Source organism: Bos taurus, chromosome 8 (genome assembly GCF_002263795.3).
Source record: "Bos taurus isolate L1 Dominette 01449 registration number 42190680 breed Hereford chromosome 8, ARS-UCD2.0, whole genome shotgun sequence".
Lineage (NCBI taxonomy): Eukaryota > Metazoa > Chordata > Mammalia > Artiodactyla > Bovidae > Bos > Bos taurus.
In genome coordinates, this window is record NC_037335.1 from 23,179,411 (window position 1) to 23,192,852 (window position 13,442).

General features: G+C 49.8%; 2 protein-coding genes and 2 pseudogenes across 2 annotated transcripts; all 4 read left to right on the forward strand.

Annotated features, from left to right (window-relative positions):
• Positions 1 to 1,374: 1,374 nt before the first annotated feature.
• Positions 1,375 to 1,984, forward strand: LOC112447875 (interferon beta-3-like; annotated as a pseudogene).
• Positions 1,985 to 5,098: 3,114 nt separating this feature from the next.
• LOC112447876 (interferon beta-3-like) lies at positions 5,099 to 5,809 on the forward strand (annotated as a pseudogene).
• A 2,928-nt stretch (positions 5,810 to 8,737) lies between these two features.
• On the forward strand, positions 8,738 to 9,375 carry IFNB3 (interferon, beta 3). The gene is given in 1 exon segment (NM_001114297.1): positions 8,738 to 9,375. A coding segment is annotated over 1 exon segment (561 nt). The 5' UTR covers positions 8,738 to 8,814.
• A 1,847-nt stretch (positions 9,376 to 11,222) lies between these two features.
• LOC100848709 (interferon beta-3) lies at positions 11,223 to 13,379 on the forward strand. The gene has a single exon (XM_059889375.1). The coding sequence runs from the start codon at positions 12,527 to 12,529 to the stop codon at positions 13,085 to 13,087; it is 561 nt and encodes a 186-aa protein (XP_059745358.1). The 5' UTR covers positions 11,223 to 12,526; the 3' UTR covers positions 13,088 to 13,379.
• The last annotated feature ends 63 nt before the right edge of the window (positions 13,380 to 13,442 follow it).

Below are 13,442 nucleotides of genomic sequence, written 5' to 3' on the forward strand. Positions count from 1 at the left end.
GGCATCGTCCCAAAGCCAGTAGTCTCCAAGCTGTCTATCTCAACGCCGGTGCTGGCTTTCGTTTTGTCCGCAACGCAATCTATCCTCTGGAAACCAAGACTTCTAGCCACCGCCGACTTCCCCTTTTTGCCCAACGACCTCCCATGGTCCCAGCGCCGATAGATAGGGCTCATCGGCAAGCGGTTGTTGCACTTCAACTCCAAGGACATCGCCCAAGGGCTCATCCCCACCGTCCTGTTTCACTTTGTGCAGAACGGCCGTCCCATCGTGCCATCGGGAATAGTCTCCTGGCCAGCTCCAGGCTCCCCACCTGAGCAACGCCCTCGCACAGTCCCGGTAGACACCGTCTGTGCCGATACGTCTATACGATGAGACAGCGTCTCATCGCCGATGCTGGCTTTTCACTTTGTCCGCAACGCGTTCGTCCACTCTTCTCAAAGCCACCACCAGTTTCCCCTTTATGCCCAACGTCCGCCCGTGGTCCCATCGCCTAGAGGCTCACTGCCGCCGCCGGTTTCCCCTTTGTGCACATCATTGCTGTCCTGCCTACCCATCGCCAATAGTCCCATCGCCACCGCGGTGGTTCACTTTCTTCAAACTGCTCAGATCACCATGCTCAGATCACCCAAGGTCTCATCCCCACCGCCGGGTGTATATTTGACCTCAACAGCAAATAGCCTCATGGACACCGCGGGAATCGCCCGCGATAGGCGATACTGTCATTGCGGCCACTGTGTATCATTTGTTCCGAACTCCCTCCATAGTCCCACAGCGAAGAGTGTCGGATCCACCGCGGGATTCGACCGTCCATCCCGGCCCCCACTCCGCCCCCCAATCCCGGTAAAGCCAGTCGTCTCATCGCGCCCACTGTGCTCCACTTTGTGCCGAGCGCTCTCCCATCATCCCACAGCAACCGTCTCCTAGCCACCGCGGGATAGGTTGGTCATAACTTTCCTTCCAAGGAGTAAGCGTCTTTTAATCTTATGGCTGCAATCACCATCTGCAGTGATTTTGGAGCCCCCCAAAATAGAGTCGGACATTGTTGCAACTGTTTCCCCATATATTTGGCATGGAGGGATGATGTCATGATCTTTGTTCTCGAAAGTGAGCTTGAAGCCAACTTTTTCACTCTCCTCTTGCATAAGAGGCTATTTAGTTCCTCTTCACTTTCTGCCAAAGTTATAGAGGCAACGAATAATTTAAATTGACAAAGGAAAACTGAAAGGGAGAACTGAAAGTGGGAAATTCCTCTCCGAGGGCCATCCTATATAAGTAGCCCACACTCAAGGAGGAAGCCATTCACTCTGCAAGCCCTTGAAGACTCAGCGTCAGCATCTACTAGCAGAACGGGCCAGCCCTGTGCCTGTTTTCATCATGACCTACCGGTGCCTCCTCCCGATGGTTCTCCTGCTGTGTTTCTCCACCACAGCTCTTTCCAGGAGCTACAGCTTGCTCCGATTCCAGCAAAGGCGGAGCGCTGAGGTGTGTCAGAAACTCCTGGGCAGTTACATTCAACGCCTCAACATTGCCTCGAGGCCAGGATGGACTTCCAGGTCCCTGAGGAGATGAACCAAGCACAGCAGTTCCGGAAGGAAGATGCCATATTGGTCATCTATGAGATGCTCCAGCAGATCTTCAATATTCTCACCAGAGACTTCTCCAGCACTGGCTGGTCTGAGACCATCATTGAGGACCTCCTTGTGGAACTCTATGGGCAGATGAATCGTCTGCAGCCAATCCAGAAGAAATAATGCAGGAGCAAAACTTCACCATGGGGGACACAACCGTTCTTCACCTGAAGAAGTATTACTTCAACCTCGTGCAGTACCTGGAGTCCAAGGAGTACAACAGGTGTGCCTGGACAGTCGTGCGAGTGCAAATACTCACGAACTTTTCTTTCCTGATGAGACTAACAGCTTCCCTCCGTGACTGAACACCTCCCACCTGTGGCTCTGGGAAGGGACAATGTGACTTTGAGCTGAGATGCTTCAGCCAGCAGAGGCCTCTTAAAGTAACTGACAGTGCAATGCACTGGATTTCAATGGACATTAAAGGACTAAGCTATTTTTAAATTGATTTATGCGTTATTCATTTATTTAAACTTTTATGTGAGAAATAAATTATTTATGAAACAAAAGTCAACGTGGCGGTTTCAATCTCAACTTGATTTATGTGACAACACACATTAAAAATTGCAGAGCACCTTGGAGACATTCATTGCAAAACAAGCCTGCAGAGCAGTAGAGTTTCTGGCCCTGCCTTTGAGGCATTTAAAATACAAGGAAGCCGTGGGGAATGTCCAAGTTCTATGCATGCCCTCCATGTACCCATACAGTCTACCTGCGCTTCTCTGGGTCACTTCTTTAAATGTACCAGACAGCTCATGCTGTAGGGCCCCTCTATATGATGTGGGCGGGGGGGGGGGGGGGGTTTGCCTTTTCTTTTTTTCACTTCGGGGAAAATGTACACCACTTTACATGTGAGAGTCTTACAATGTAAGCCTTCTTTATGCCAACAAAATCTGGGCAAATTCCACTTAACTTATAAAATTCTTACTAAAGTAAATGAAAAATTCGGGACCTTCTAAATGTCCTCAGTTGCTTGTACACTCCAACCCCTTATTTCCAACAACGTAGTCCTCACAAAGAGGTTTCAGGAACATGAGTCAAAAATTACTTAAGACTGTCTTGGGGGGTCGTTAGAAACTGTCAAACATGCTAATTCACGCAATTAAAAATAAGGGAAAAGTCATCTTGAAAATATTAAGTTTATATTCGTAAAAGATAGAAAAGTAAAACGATATTAAATACTTGTTTTGGTACACAGAAATATAGTTTTAATAAAGTTAACAAATTGCTACAGCTATATACAAAATATACTTTAATATTCTATGCTTAAGATTTAAAATACCTTCTATAAATTTATTATAAAATTGGAAAAGTGAAATATTTCATTTAAAATAAGTATATTTATTATGAAAATATTCTATTATCGCCACGTCCAGGTTCCCCCTGTGTGGACCACACTCATTCGTCGTCGGGTAGTCTCATCGCTCCGTCGGGTTTAACTCTGTCGCAAAGCTGTCCAATCGTCCCACCACCACCAGTAGTTTTTCGCCACCGTCACGTTTCACTTGTCCGCAACGCGGACTCAGCGTCTCAAAGCCAAGCAGGGCTCCCTTGTATGAGAAACTCCCTCCCATCACCCCATAGACGATGGTCTCCCCGCTTCCGCTGTGCTTCACTTTGAGCACCAAGCCCGCCCATCGTCCGACAGCGAATAATCTCAGCCACCGCCGCATCTAAAGCGAGCGCCGCGCCGCCCCCGTTGCCCCACAGCCTCCCGTCTCCTCGTCGGCTTTCATTCTGTCCGCAACACTTTCCAGTCGTCTTATGGGCAACAGCCTCCCCCACCCCACCCCGCAGCCCCGCCGGGTTTCACGTGGTGCAGGACTCTACCCCAGCGTCCTATCGCCAATATTCTCATCGCCTCCGCTGTTTTACACTCGCCGCAAGCCCTCCGACTTCTCAGCGCAAACATCGGTAGTTCAACCGCCACCTCAGGGTCCCCGTTTGTCCGGTCTCATCCCTACTGCAGGGCTGAAGTGCACTCCGTTCGCAACGCCTTCCCATCGTGCCCTAGGCAATACTCTGCTAGCCACCGCCGGGTTCTCTTCCGTCTGCAACGTTCCGACAAGGTCTCACCGCCAGTAGGGCATCGTCCCAAAGCCAGTAGTCTCCAAGCTGTCTATCTCAACGCCGGTGCTGGCTTTCGTTTTGTCCGCAACGCAATCTATCCTCTGGAAACCAAGACTTCTAGCCACCGCCGACTTCCCCTTTTTGCCCAACGACCTCCCATGGTCCCAGCGCCGATAGATAGGCTCATCGGCAAAGCGGTGTTGCACTTCAACTCCAAGGACATCGCCCAAGGGCTCATCCCACCGTCCTGTTTCACTTTGTGCAGAACGCCGTCCCATCGTGCCATCGGGAATAGTCTCCTGGCCAGCTCCAGGCTCCCCAACCTGAGCAACGCCCTCGCACAGTCCCGGTAGACACCGTCTGTGCCGATACGTCTATACGATGAGACAGCGTCTCATCGCCGATGCTGGCTTTCACTTTGTCCGCAACGCGTTCGTCCACTCTTCTCAAAGCCACCACCAGTTTCCCCTTTATGCCCAACGTCCGCCCGTGGTCCCATCGCCTAGAGGCTCACTGCCGCCGCCGGTTTCCCCTTTGTGCACATCATTGCTGTCCTGCCTACCCATCGCCAATAGTCCCATCGCCACCGCGGTGGTTCACTTTTCTTCAAACTGCTCAGATCACCATGCTCAGATCACCCAAGGTCTCATCCCCACCGCCGGGTGTATATTTGACCTCAACAGCAAATAGCCTCATGGACACCGCGGGAATCGCCCGCGATAGGCGATACTGTCATGTGCGGCCACTGTGTATCATTTTGTTCCGAACTCCCTCCATAGTCCCCACAGGCGAAGAGTGTCGGATCCACCGCGGGATTCGACCGTCCATCCCGGCCCCCACTCCGCCCCCCCAATCCCGGTAAAGCCAGTCGTCTCATCGCGGCCACTGTGCTCCACTTTGTGCCGAGCGCTCTCCCATCATCCCACAGCAACCGTCTCCCTAGCCACCGCGGGACTAGGTTGTCATAACTTTCCTTCCCAAGGAGTAAGCGTCTCTTTAATCTTATGGCTGCAATCACCATCTGCAGTGATTTTGGAGCCCCCCAAAATAGAGTCGGACATTGTTGCAACTGTTTCCCCCTATATATTTGGCATGGAGGGATGATGTCATGATCTTTGTTCTCCGGAAAGTTGAGCTTGAAGCCAACTTTTCACTCTCCTCTTGCATAAAGAGGCTATTTAGTTCCTCTTCACTTCTGCCAAAGTTATAGAGGCAACGAATAATTTAAATGACAAAGGAAAACTGAAAGGGAGAACTGAAAGTGGGAAATTCCTCTCCGAGGGCCATCCTATATAAGTAGCCCACACTCAAGGAGGAAGGCCATTCACTCTGCAAGCCCTTGAAGACTCAGCGTCAGCATCTACTAGCAGAACGGGCCAGCCCTGTGCCTGTTTTTCATCATGACCTACCGGTGCCTCCTCCCGATGGTTCTCCTGCTGTGTTTCTCCACCACAGCTCTTTCCAGGAGCTACAGCTTGCCTCCGATTCCAGCAAAGGCGGAGCGCTGAGGTGTGTCAGAAACTCCTGGGGCAGTTACATTCAACGCCTCAACATTGCCTCGAGGCCAGGATGGACTTCCAGGTCCCTGAGGAGATGAACCAAGCACAGCAGTTCCGGAAGGAAGATGGCCATATTGGTCATCTATGAGATGCTCCAGCAGATCTTCAATATTCTCACCAGAGACTTCTCCAGCACTGGCTGGTCTGAGACCATCAGTTGAGGACCTCCTTGTGGAACTCTATGGGCAGATGAATCGTCTGCAGCCAATCCAGAAGGAAATAATGCAGGAGCAAAACTTCACCATGGGGGACACAACCGTTCTTCACCTGAAGAAGTATTACTTCAACCTCGTGCAGTACCTGGAGTCCAAGGAGTACAACAGGTGTGTGCCTGGACAGTCGTGCGAGTGCAAATACTCACGAACTTTTCTTTCCTGATGAGACTAACAGCTTCCCTCCGTGACTGAACACCTCCCACCTGTGGCTCTGGGAAGGGACAATGTGACTTTGAGCTGAGATGCTTCAGCCAGCAGAGGCTCTTAAAGTAACTGACAGTGCAATGCACTGGATTTCAATGGACATTAAAGACTAAGCTATTTTTAAATTGATTTATGCGTTATTCATTTATTTAAACTTTTATGTGAGAAATAAATTATTTATGAAACAAAAGTCAACGTGGCGGTTTCATCTCAACTTGATTTATGTGACAACACACATTAAAAATTGCAGAGCACCTTGGAGACATTCATTGCAAAACAAGCCTGCAGAGCAGTAGAGTTTCTGGCCCTGCCTTTGAGGCATTTAAAATACAAGGAAGCCGTGGGAATGTCCAAGTTCTATGCATGCCCTCCATGTACCCATACAGTCTACCTGCGCTTCTCTGGGTCACTTCTTTAAATGTACCAGACAGCTCATGCTGTAGGGCCCCTCTATATGATGTGGGGCGGGGGGGGGGGGGGTTGCCTTTTCTTTTTTTCACTTCGGGGAAAATGTACACCACTTTACATGTGAGAGTCTTACAATGTAAGCCTTCTTTATGCCAACAAAATCTGGGCAAATTCCACTTAACTTATAAAATTCTTACTAAAGTAAATGAAAAATTCGGACCTTCTAAATGTCCTCAGTTGCTTGTACACTCCAACCCCTTATTTCCAACAACGTAGTCCTCACAAAGAGGTTTCAGGAACATGAGTCAAAAATTACTTAAGACTGTCTTGGGGGTCGTTAGAAACTGTCAAAACATGCTAATTCACGCAATTAAAAATAAGGGAAAAGTCATCTTGAAAATATTAAGTTTATATTCGTAAAAGATAGAAAAGTAAAACGATATTAAATACTTGTTTTGGTACACAGAAATATAGTTTTAATAAAGTTTAACAAATTGCTACAGCTATATACAAATATACTTTAATATTCTATGCTTAAGATTTAAAATACCTTCTATAAATTTATTATAAAATTGGAAAAGTGAAATATTTCATTTAAAATAAGTATATTTTATTATGAAAATATTCTATTATCGCCACGTCCAGGTTCCCCTGTGTGGACCACACTCATTCGTCGTCGGGTAGTCTCATCGCTCCGTCGGGTTTAACTCTGTCGCAAAGCTGTCCAATCGTCCCACCACCACCAGTAGTTTTTCGCCACCGTCACGTTTCACTTTGTCCGCAACGCGGACTCAGCGTCTCAAAGCCAAGCAGGGCTCCCTTGTATGAGAAACTCCCTCCATCACCCATAGGACGATGGTCTCCCCGCTTCCGCTGTGCTTCACTTTGAGCACCAAGCCCGCCCATCGTCCGACAGCGAATAATCTCAGCCACCGCCGCATCTAAAGCGAGCGCCGCGCCGCCCCCGTTGCCCCACAGCCTCCCGTCTCCTCGTCGGCTTTCATTCTGTCCGCAACACTTTCCAGTCGTCTTATGGGCAACAGCCTCCCCCACCCCCACCCCGCAGCCCCGCCGGGTTTCACGTGGTGCAGGACTCTACCCCAGCGTCCTATCGCCAATATTCTCATCGCCTCCGCTGTTTTACACTCGCCGCAAGCCCTCCGACTTCTCAGCGCAAACATCGGTAGTTCAACCGCCACCTCAGGGTCCCCGTTTGTCCGGTCTCATCCCTACTGCAGGGCTGAAGTGCACTCCGTTCGCAACGCCTTCCCATCGTGCCCTAGGCAATACTCTGCTAGCCACCGCCGGGTTCTCTTCCGTCTGCAACGTTCCGACAAGGTCTCACCGCCAGTAGGCATCGTCCCAAAGCCAGTAGTCTCCAAGCTGTCTATCTCAACGCCGGTGCTGGCTTTCGTTTTGTCCGCAACGCAATCTATCCTCTGGAAACCAAGACTTCTAGCCACCGCCGACTTCCCCTTTTTGCCCAACGACCTCCCATGGTCCCAGCGCCGATAGATAGGCTCATCGGCAAAGCGGTGTTGCACTTCAACTCCAAGGACATCGCCCAAGGGCTCATCCCACCGTCCTGTTTCACTTTGTGCAGAACGCCGTCCCATCGTGCCATCGGGAATAGTCTCCTGGCCAGCTCCAGGCTCCCCAACCTGAGCAACGCCCTCGCACAGTCCCGGTAGACACCGTCTGTGCCGATACGTCTATACGATGAGACAGCGTCTCATCGCCGATGCTGGCTTTCACTTTGTCCGCAACGCGTTCGTCCACTCTTCTCAAAGCCACCACCAGTTTCCCCTTTATGCCCAACGTCCGCCCGTGGTCCCATCGCCTAGAGGCTCACTGCCGGCCGCCGGTTTCCCCTTTGTGCACATCATTGCTGTCCTGCCTACCCATCGCCAATAGTCCCATCGCCACCGCGGTGGTTCACTTTTCTTCAAACTGCTCAGATCACCATGCTCAGATCACCCAAGGTCTCATCCCCACCGCCGGGTGTATATTTGACCTCAACAGCAAATAGCCTCATGGACACCGCGGGAATCGCCCGCGATAGGCGATACTGTCATTGCGGCCACTGTGTATCATTTTGTTCCGAACTCCCTCCCATAGTCCCACAGCGAAGAGTGTCGGATCCACCGCGGGATTCGACCGTCCATCCCGGCCCCCACTCCGCCCCCCAATCCCGGTAAAGCCAGTCGTCTCATCGCGGCCACTGTGCTCCACTTTGTGCCGAGCGCTCTCCCATCATCCCACAGCAACCGTCTCCTAGCCACCGCGGGATAGGTTGGTCATAACTTTCCTTCCAAGGAGTAAGCGTCTTTTAATCTTATGGCTGCAATCACCATCTGCAGTGATTTTGGAGCCCCCCAAAATAGAGTCGGACATTGTTGCAACTGTTTCCCCATATATTTGGCATGGAGGGATGATGTCATGATCTTTGTTCTCGGAAAGTTGAGCTTGAAGCCAACTTTTTCACTCTCCTCTTGCATAAAGAGGCTATTTAGTTCCTCTTCACTTTCTGCCAAAGTTATAGAGGCAACGAATAATTTAAATGACAAAGGAAAACTGAAAGGGAGAACTGAAAGTGGGAAATTCCTCTCCGAGGGCCATCCTATATAAGTAGCCCACACTCAAGGAGGAAGGCCATTCACTCTGCAAGCCCTTGAAGACTCAGCGTCAGCATCTACTAGCAGAACGGGCAGCCCTGTGCCTGTTTTCATCATGACCTACCGGTGCCTCCTCCCGATGGTTCTCCTGCTGTGTTTCTCCACCACAGCTCTTTCCAGGAGCTACAGCTTGCTCCGATTCCAGCAAAGGCGGAGCGCTGAGGTGTGTCAGAAACTCCTGGGGCAGTTACATTCAACGCCTCAACATTGCCTCGAGGCCAGGATGGACTTCCAGGTCCCTGAGGAGATGAACCAAGCACAGCAGTTCCGGAAGGAAGATGCCATATTGGTCATCTATGAGATGCTCCAGCAGATCTTCAATATTCTCACCAGAGACTTCTCCAGCACTGGCTGGTCTGAGACCATCATTGAGGACCTCCTTGTGGAACTCTATGGGCAGATGAATCGTCTGCAGCCAATCCAGAAGGAAATAATGCAGGAGCAAAACTTCACCATGGGGGACACAACCGTTCTTCACCTGAAGAAGTATTACTTCAACCTCGTGCAGTACCTGGAGTCCAAGGAGTACAACAGGTGTGCCTGGACAGTCGTGCGAGTGCAAATACTCACGAACTTTTCTTTCCTGATGAGACTAACAGCTTCCCTCCGTGACTGAACACCTCCCACCTGTGGCTCTGGGAAGGGACAATGTGACTTTGAGCTGAGATGCTTCAGCCAGCAGAGGCTCTTAAAGTAACTGACAGTGCAATGCACTGGATTTCAATGGACATTAAAGACTAAGCTATTTTTAAATTGATTTATGCGTTATTCATTTATTTAAACTTTTATGTGAGAAATAAATTATTTATGAAACAAAAGTCAACGTGGCGGTTTCAATCTCAACTTGATTTATGTGACAACACACATTAAAAATTGCAGAGCACCTTGGAGACATTCATTGCAAAACAAGCCTGCAGAGCAGTAGAGTTTCTGGCCCTGCCTTTGAGGCATTTAAAATACAAGGAAGCCGTGGGGAATGTCCAAGTTCTATGCATGCCCTCCATGTACCCATACAGTCTACCTGCGCTTCTCTGGGTCACTTCTTTAAATGTACCAGACAGCTCATGCTGTAGGGCCCCTCTATATGATGTGGGGCGGGGGGGGGGGGGGTTGCCTTTTCTTTTTTTCACTTCGGGGAAAATGTACACCACTTTACATGTGAGAGTCTTACAATGTAAGCCTTCTTTATGCCAACAAAATCTGGGCAAATTCCACTTAACTTATAAAATTCTTACTAAAGTAAATGAAAAATTCGGACCTTCTAAATGTCCTCAGTTGCTTGTACACTCCAACCCCTTATTTCCAACAACGTAGTCCTCACAAAGAGGTTTCAGGAACATGAGTCAAAAATTACTTAAGACTGTCTTGGGGGTCGTTAGAAACTGTCAAACATGCTAATTCACGCAATTAAAAATAAGGGAAAAGTCATCTTGAAAATATTAAGTTTATATTCGTAAAAGATAGAAAAGTAAAACGATATTAAATACTTGTTTTGGTACACAGAAATATAGTTTTAATAAAGTTTAACAAATTGCTACAGCTATATACAAATATACTTTAATATTCTATGCTTAAGATTTAAAATACCTTCTATAAATTTATTATAAAATTGGAAAAGTGAAATATTTCATTTAAAATAAGTATATTTTATTATGAAAATATTCTATTATCGCCACGTCCAGGTTCCCCTGTGTGGACCACACTCATTCGTCGTCGGGTAGTCTCATCGCTCCGTCGGGTTTAACTCTGTCGCAAAGCTGTCCAATCGTCCCACCACCACCAGTAGTTTTTCGCCACCGTCACGTTTCACTTTGTCCGCAACGCGGACTCAGCGTCTCAAAGCCAAGCAGGGCTCCCTTGTATGAGAAACTCCCTCCCATCACCCCATAGACGATGGTCTCCCCGCTTCCGCTGTGCTTCACTTTGAGCACCAAGCCCGCCCATCGTCCGACAGCGAATAATCTCAGCCACCGCCGCATCTAAAGCGAGCGCCGCGCCGCCCCCGTTGCCCCACAGCCTCCCGTCTCCTCGTCGGCTTTCATTCTGTCCGCAACACTTTCCAGTCGTCTTATGGGCAACAGCCTCCCCCACCCCCACCCCGCAGCCCCGCCGGGTTTCACGTGGTGCAGGACTCTACCCCAGCGTCCTATCGCCAATATTCTCATCGCCTCCGCTGTTTTACACTCGCCGCAAGCCCTCCGACTTCTCAGCGCAAACATCGGTAGTTCAACCGCCACCTCAGGGTCCCCGTTTGTCCGGTCTCATCCCTACTGCAGGGCTGAAGTGCACTCCGTTCGCAACGCCTTCCCATCGTGCCCTAGGCAATACTCTGCTAGCCACCGCCGGGTTCTCTTCCGTCTGCAACGTTCCGACAAGGTCTCACCGCCAGTAGGCATCGTCCCAAAGCCAGTAGTCTCCAAGCTGTCTATCTCAACGCCGGTGCTGGCTTTCGTTTTGTCCGCAACGCAATCTATCCTCTGGAAACCAAGACTTCTAGCCACCGCCGACTTCCCCTTTTTGCCCAACGACCTCCCATGGTCCCAGCGCCGATAGATAGGCTCATCGGCAAAGCGGTGTTGCACTTCAACTCCAAGGACATCGCCCAAGGGCTCATCCCACCGTCCTGTTTCACTTTGTGCAGAACGCCGTCCCATCGTGCCATCGGGAATAGTCTCCTGGCCAGCTCCAGGCTCCCCAACCTGAGCAACGCCCTCGCACAGTCCCGGTAGACACCGTCTGTGCCGATACGTCTATACGATGAGACAGCGTCTCATCGCCGATGCTGGCTTTCACTTTGTCCGCAACGCGTTCGTCCACTCTTCTCAAAGCCACCACCAGTTTCCCCTTTATGCCCAACGTCCGCCCGTGGTCCCATCGCCTAGAGGCTCACTGCCGCCGCCGGTTTCCCCTTTGTGCACATCATTGCTGTCCTGCCTACCCATCGCCAATAGTCCCATCGCCACCGCGGTGGTTCACTTTTCTTCAAACTGCTCAGATCACCATGCTCAGATCACCCAAGGTCTCATCCCCACCGCCGGGTGTATATTTGACCTCAACAGCAAATAGCCTCATGGACACCGCGGGAATCGCCCGCGATAGGCGATACTGTCATTGCGGCCACTGTGTATCATTTTGTTCCGAACTCCCTCCCATAGTCCCACAGCGAAGAGTGTCGGATCCACCGCGGGATTCGACCGTCCATCCCGGCCCCCACTCCGCCCCCCAATCCCGGTAAAGCCAGTCGTCTCATCGCGGCCACTGTGCTCCACTTTGTGCCGAGCGCTCTCCCATCATCCCACAGCAACCGTCTCCTAGCCACCGCGGGATAGGTTGGTCATAACTTTCCTTCCAAGGAGTAAGCGTCTTTTAATCTTATGGCTGCAATCACCATCTGCAGTGATTTTGGAGCCCCCCAAAATAGAGTCGGACATTGTTGCAACTGTTTCCCCATATATTTGGCATGGAGGGATGATGTCATGATCTTTGTTCTCGGAAAGTTGAGCTTGAAGCCAACTTTTTCACTCTCCTCTTGCATAAAGAGGCTATTTAGTTCCTCTTCACTTTCTGCCAAAGTTATAGAGGCAACGAATAATTTAAATGACAAAGGAAAACTGAAAGGGAGAACTGAAAGTGGGAAATTCCTCTCCGAGGGCCATCCTATATAAGTAGCCCACACTCAAGGAGGAAGGCCATTCACTCTGCAAGCCCTTGAAGACTCAGCGTCAGCATCTACTAGCAGAACGGGCAGCCCTGTGCCTGTTTTCATCATGACCTACCGGTGCCTCCTCCCGATGGTTCTCCTGCTGTGTTTCTCCACCACAGCTCTTTCCAGGAGCTACAGCTTGCTCCGATTCCAGCAAAGGCGGAGCGCTGAGGTGTGTCAGAAACTCCTGGGGCAGTTACATTCAACGCCTCAACATTGCCTCGAGGCCAGGATGGACTTCCAGGTCCCTGAGGAGATGAACCAAGCACAGCAGTTCCGGAAGGAAGATGCCATATTGGTCATCTATGAGATGCTCCAGCAGATCTTCAATATTCTCACCAGAGACTTCTCCAGCACTGGCTGGTCTGAGACCATCATTGAGGACCTCCTTGTGGAACTCTATGGGCAGATGAATCGTCTGCAGCCAATCCAGAAGGAAATAATGCAGGAGCAAAACTTCACCATGGGGGACACAACCGTTCTTCACCTGAAGAAGTATTACTTCAACCTCGTGCAGTACCTGGAGTCCAAGGAGTACAACAGGTGTGCCTGGACAGTCGTGCGAGTGCAAATACTCACGAACTTTTCTTTCCTGATGAGACTAACAGCTTCCCTCCGTGACTGAACACCTCCCACCTGTGGCTCTGGGAAGGGACAATGTGACTTTGAGCTGAGATGCTTCAGCCAGCAGAGGCTCTTAAAGTAACTGACAGTGCAATGCACTGGATTTCAATGGACATTAAAGACTAAGCTATTTTTAAATTGATTTATGCGTTATTCATTTATTTAAACTTTTATGTGAGAAATAAATTATTTATGAAACAAAAGTCAACGTGGCGGTTTCAATCTCAACTTGATTTATGTGACAACACACATTAAAAATTGCAGAGCACCTTGGAGACATTCATTGCAAAACAAGCCTGCAGAGCAGTAGAGTTTCTGGCCCTGCCTTTGAGGCATTTAAAATACAAGGAAGCCGT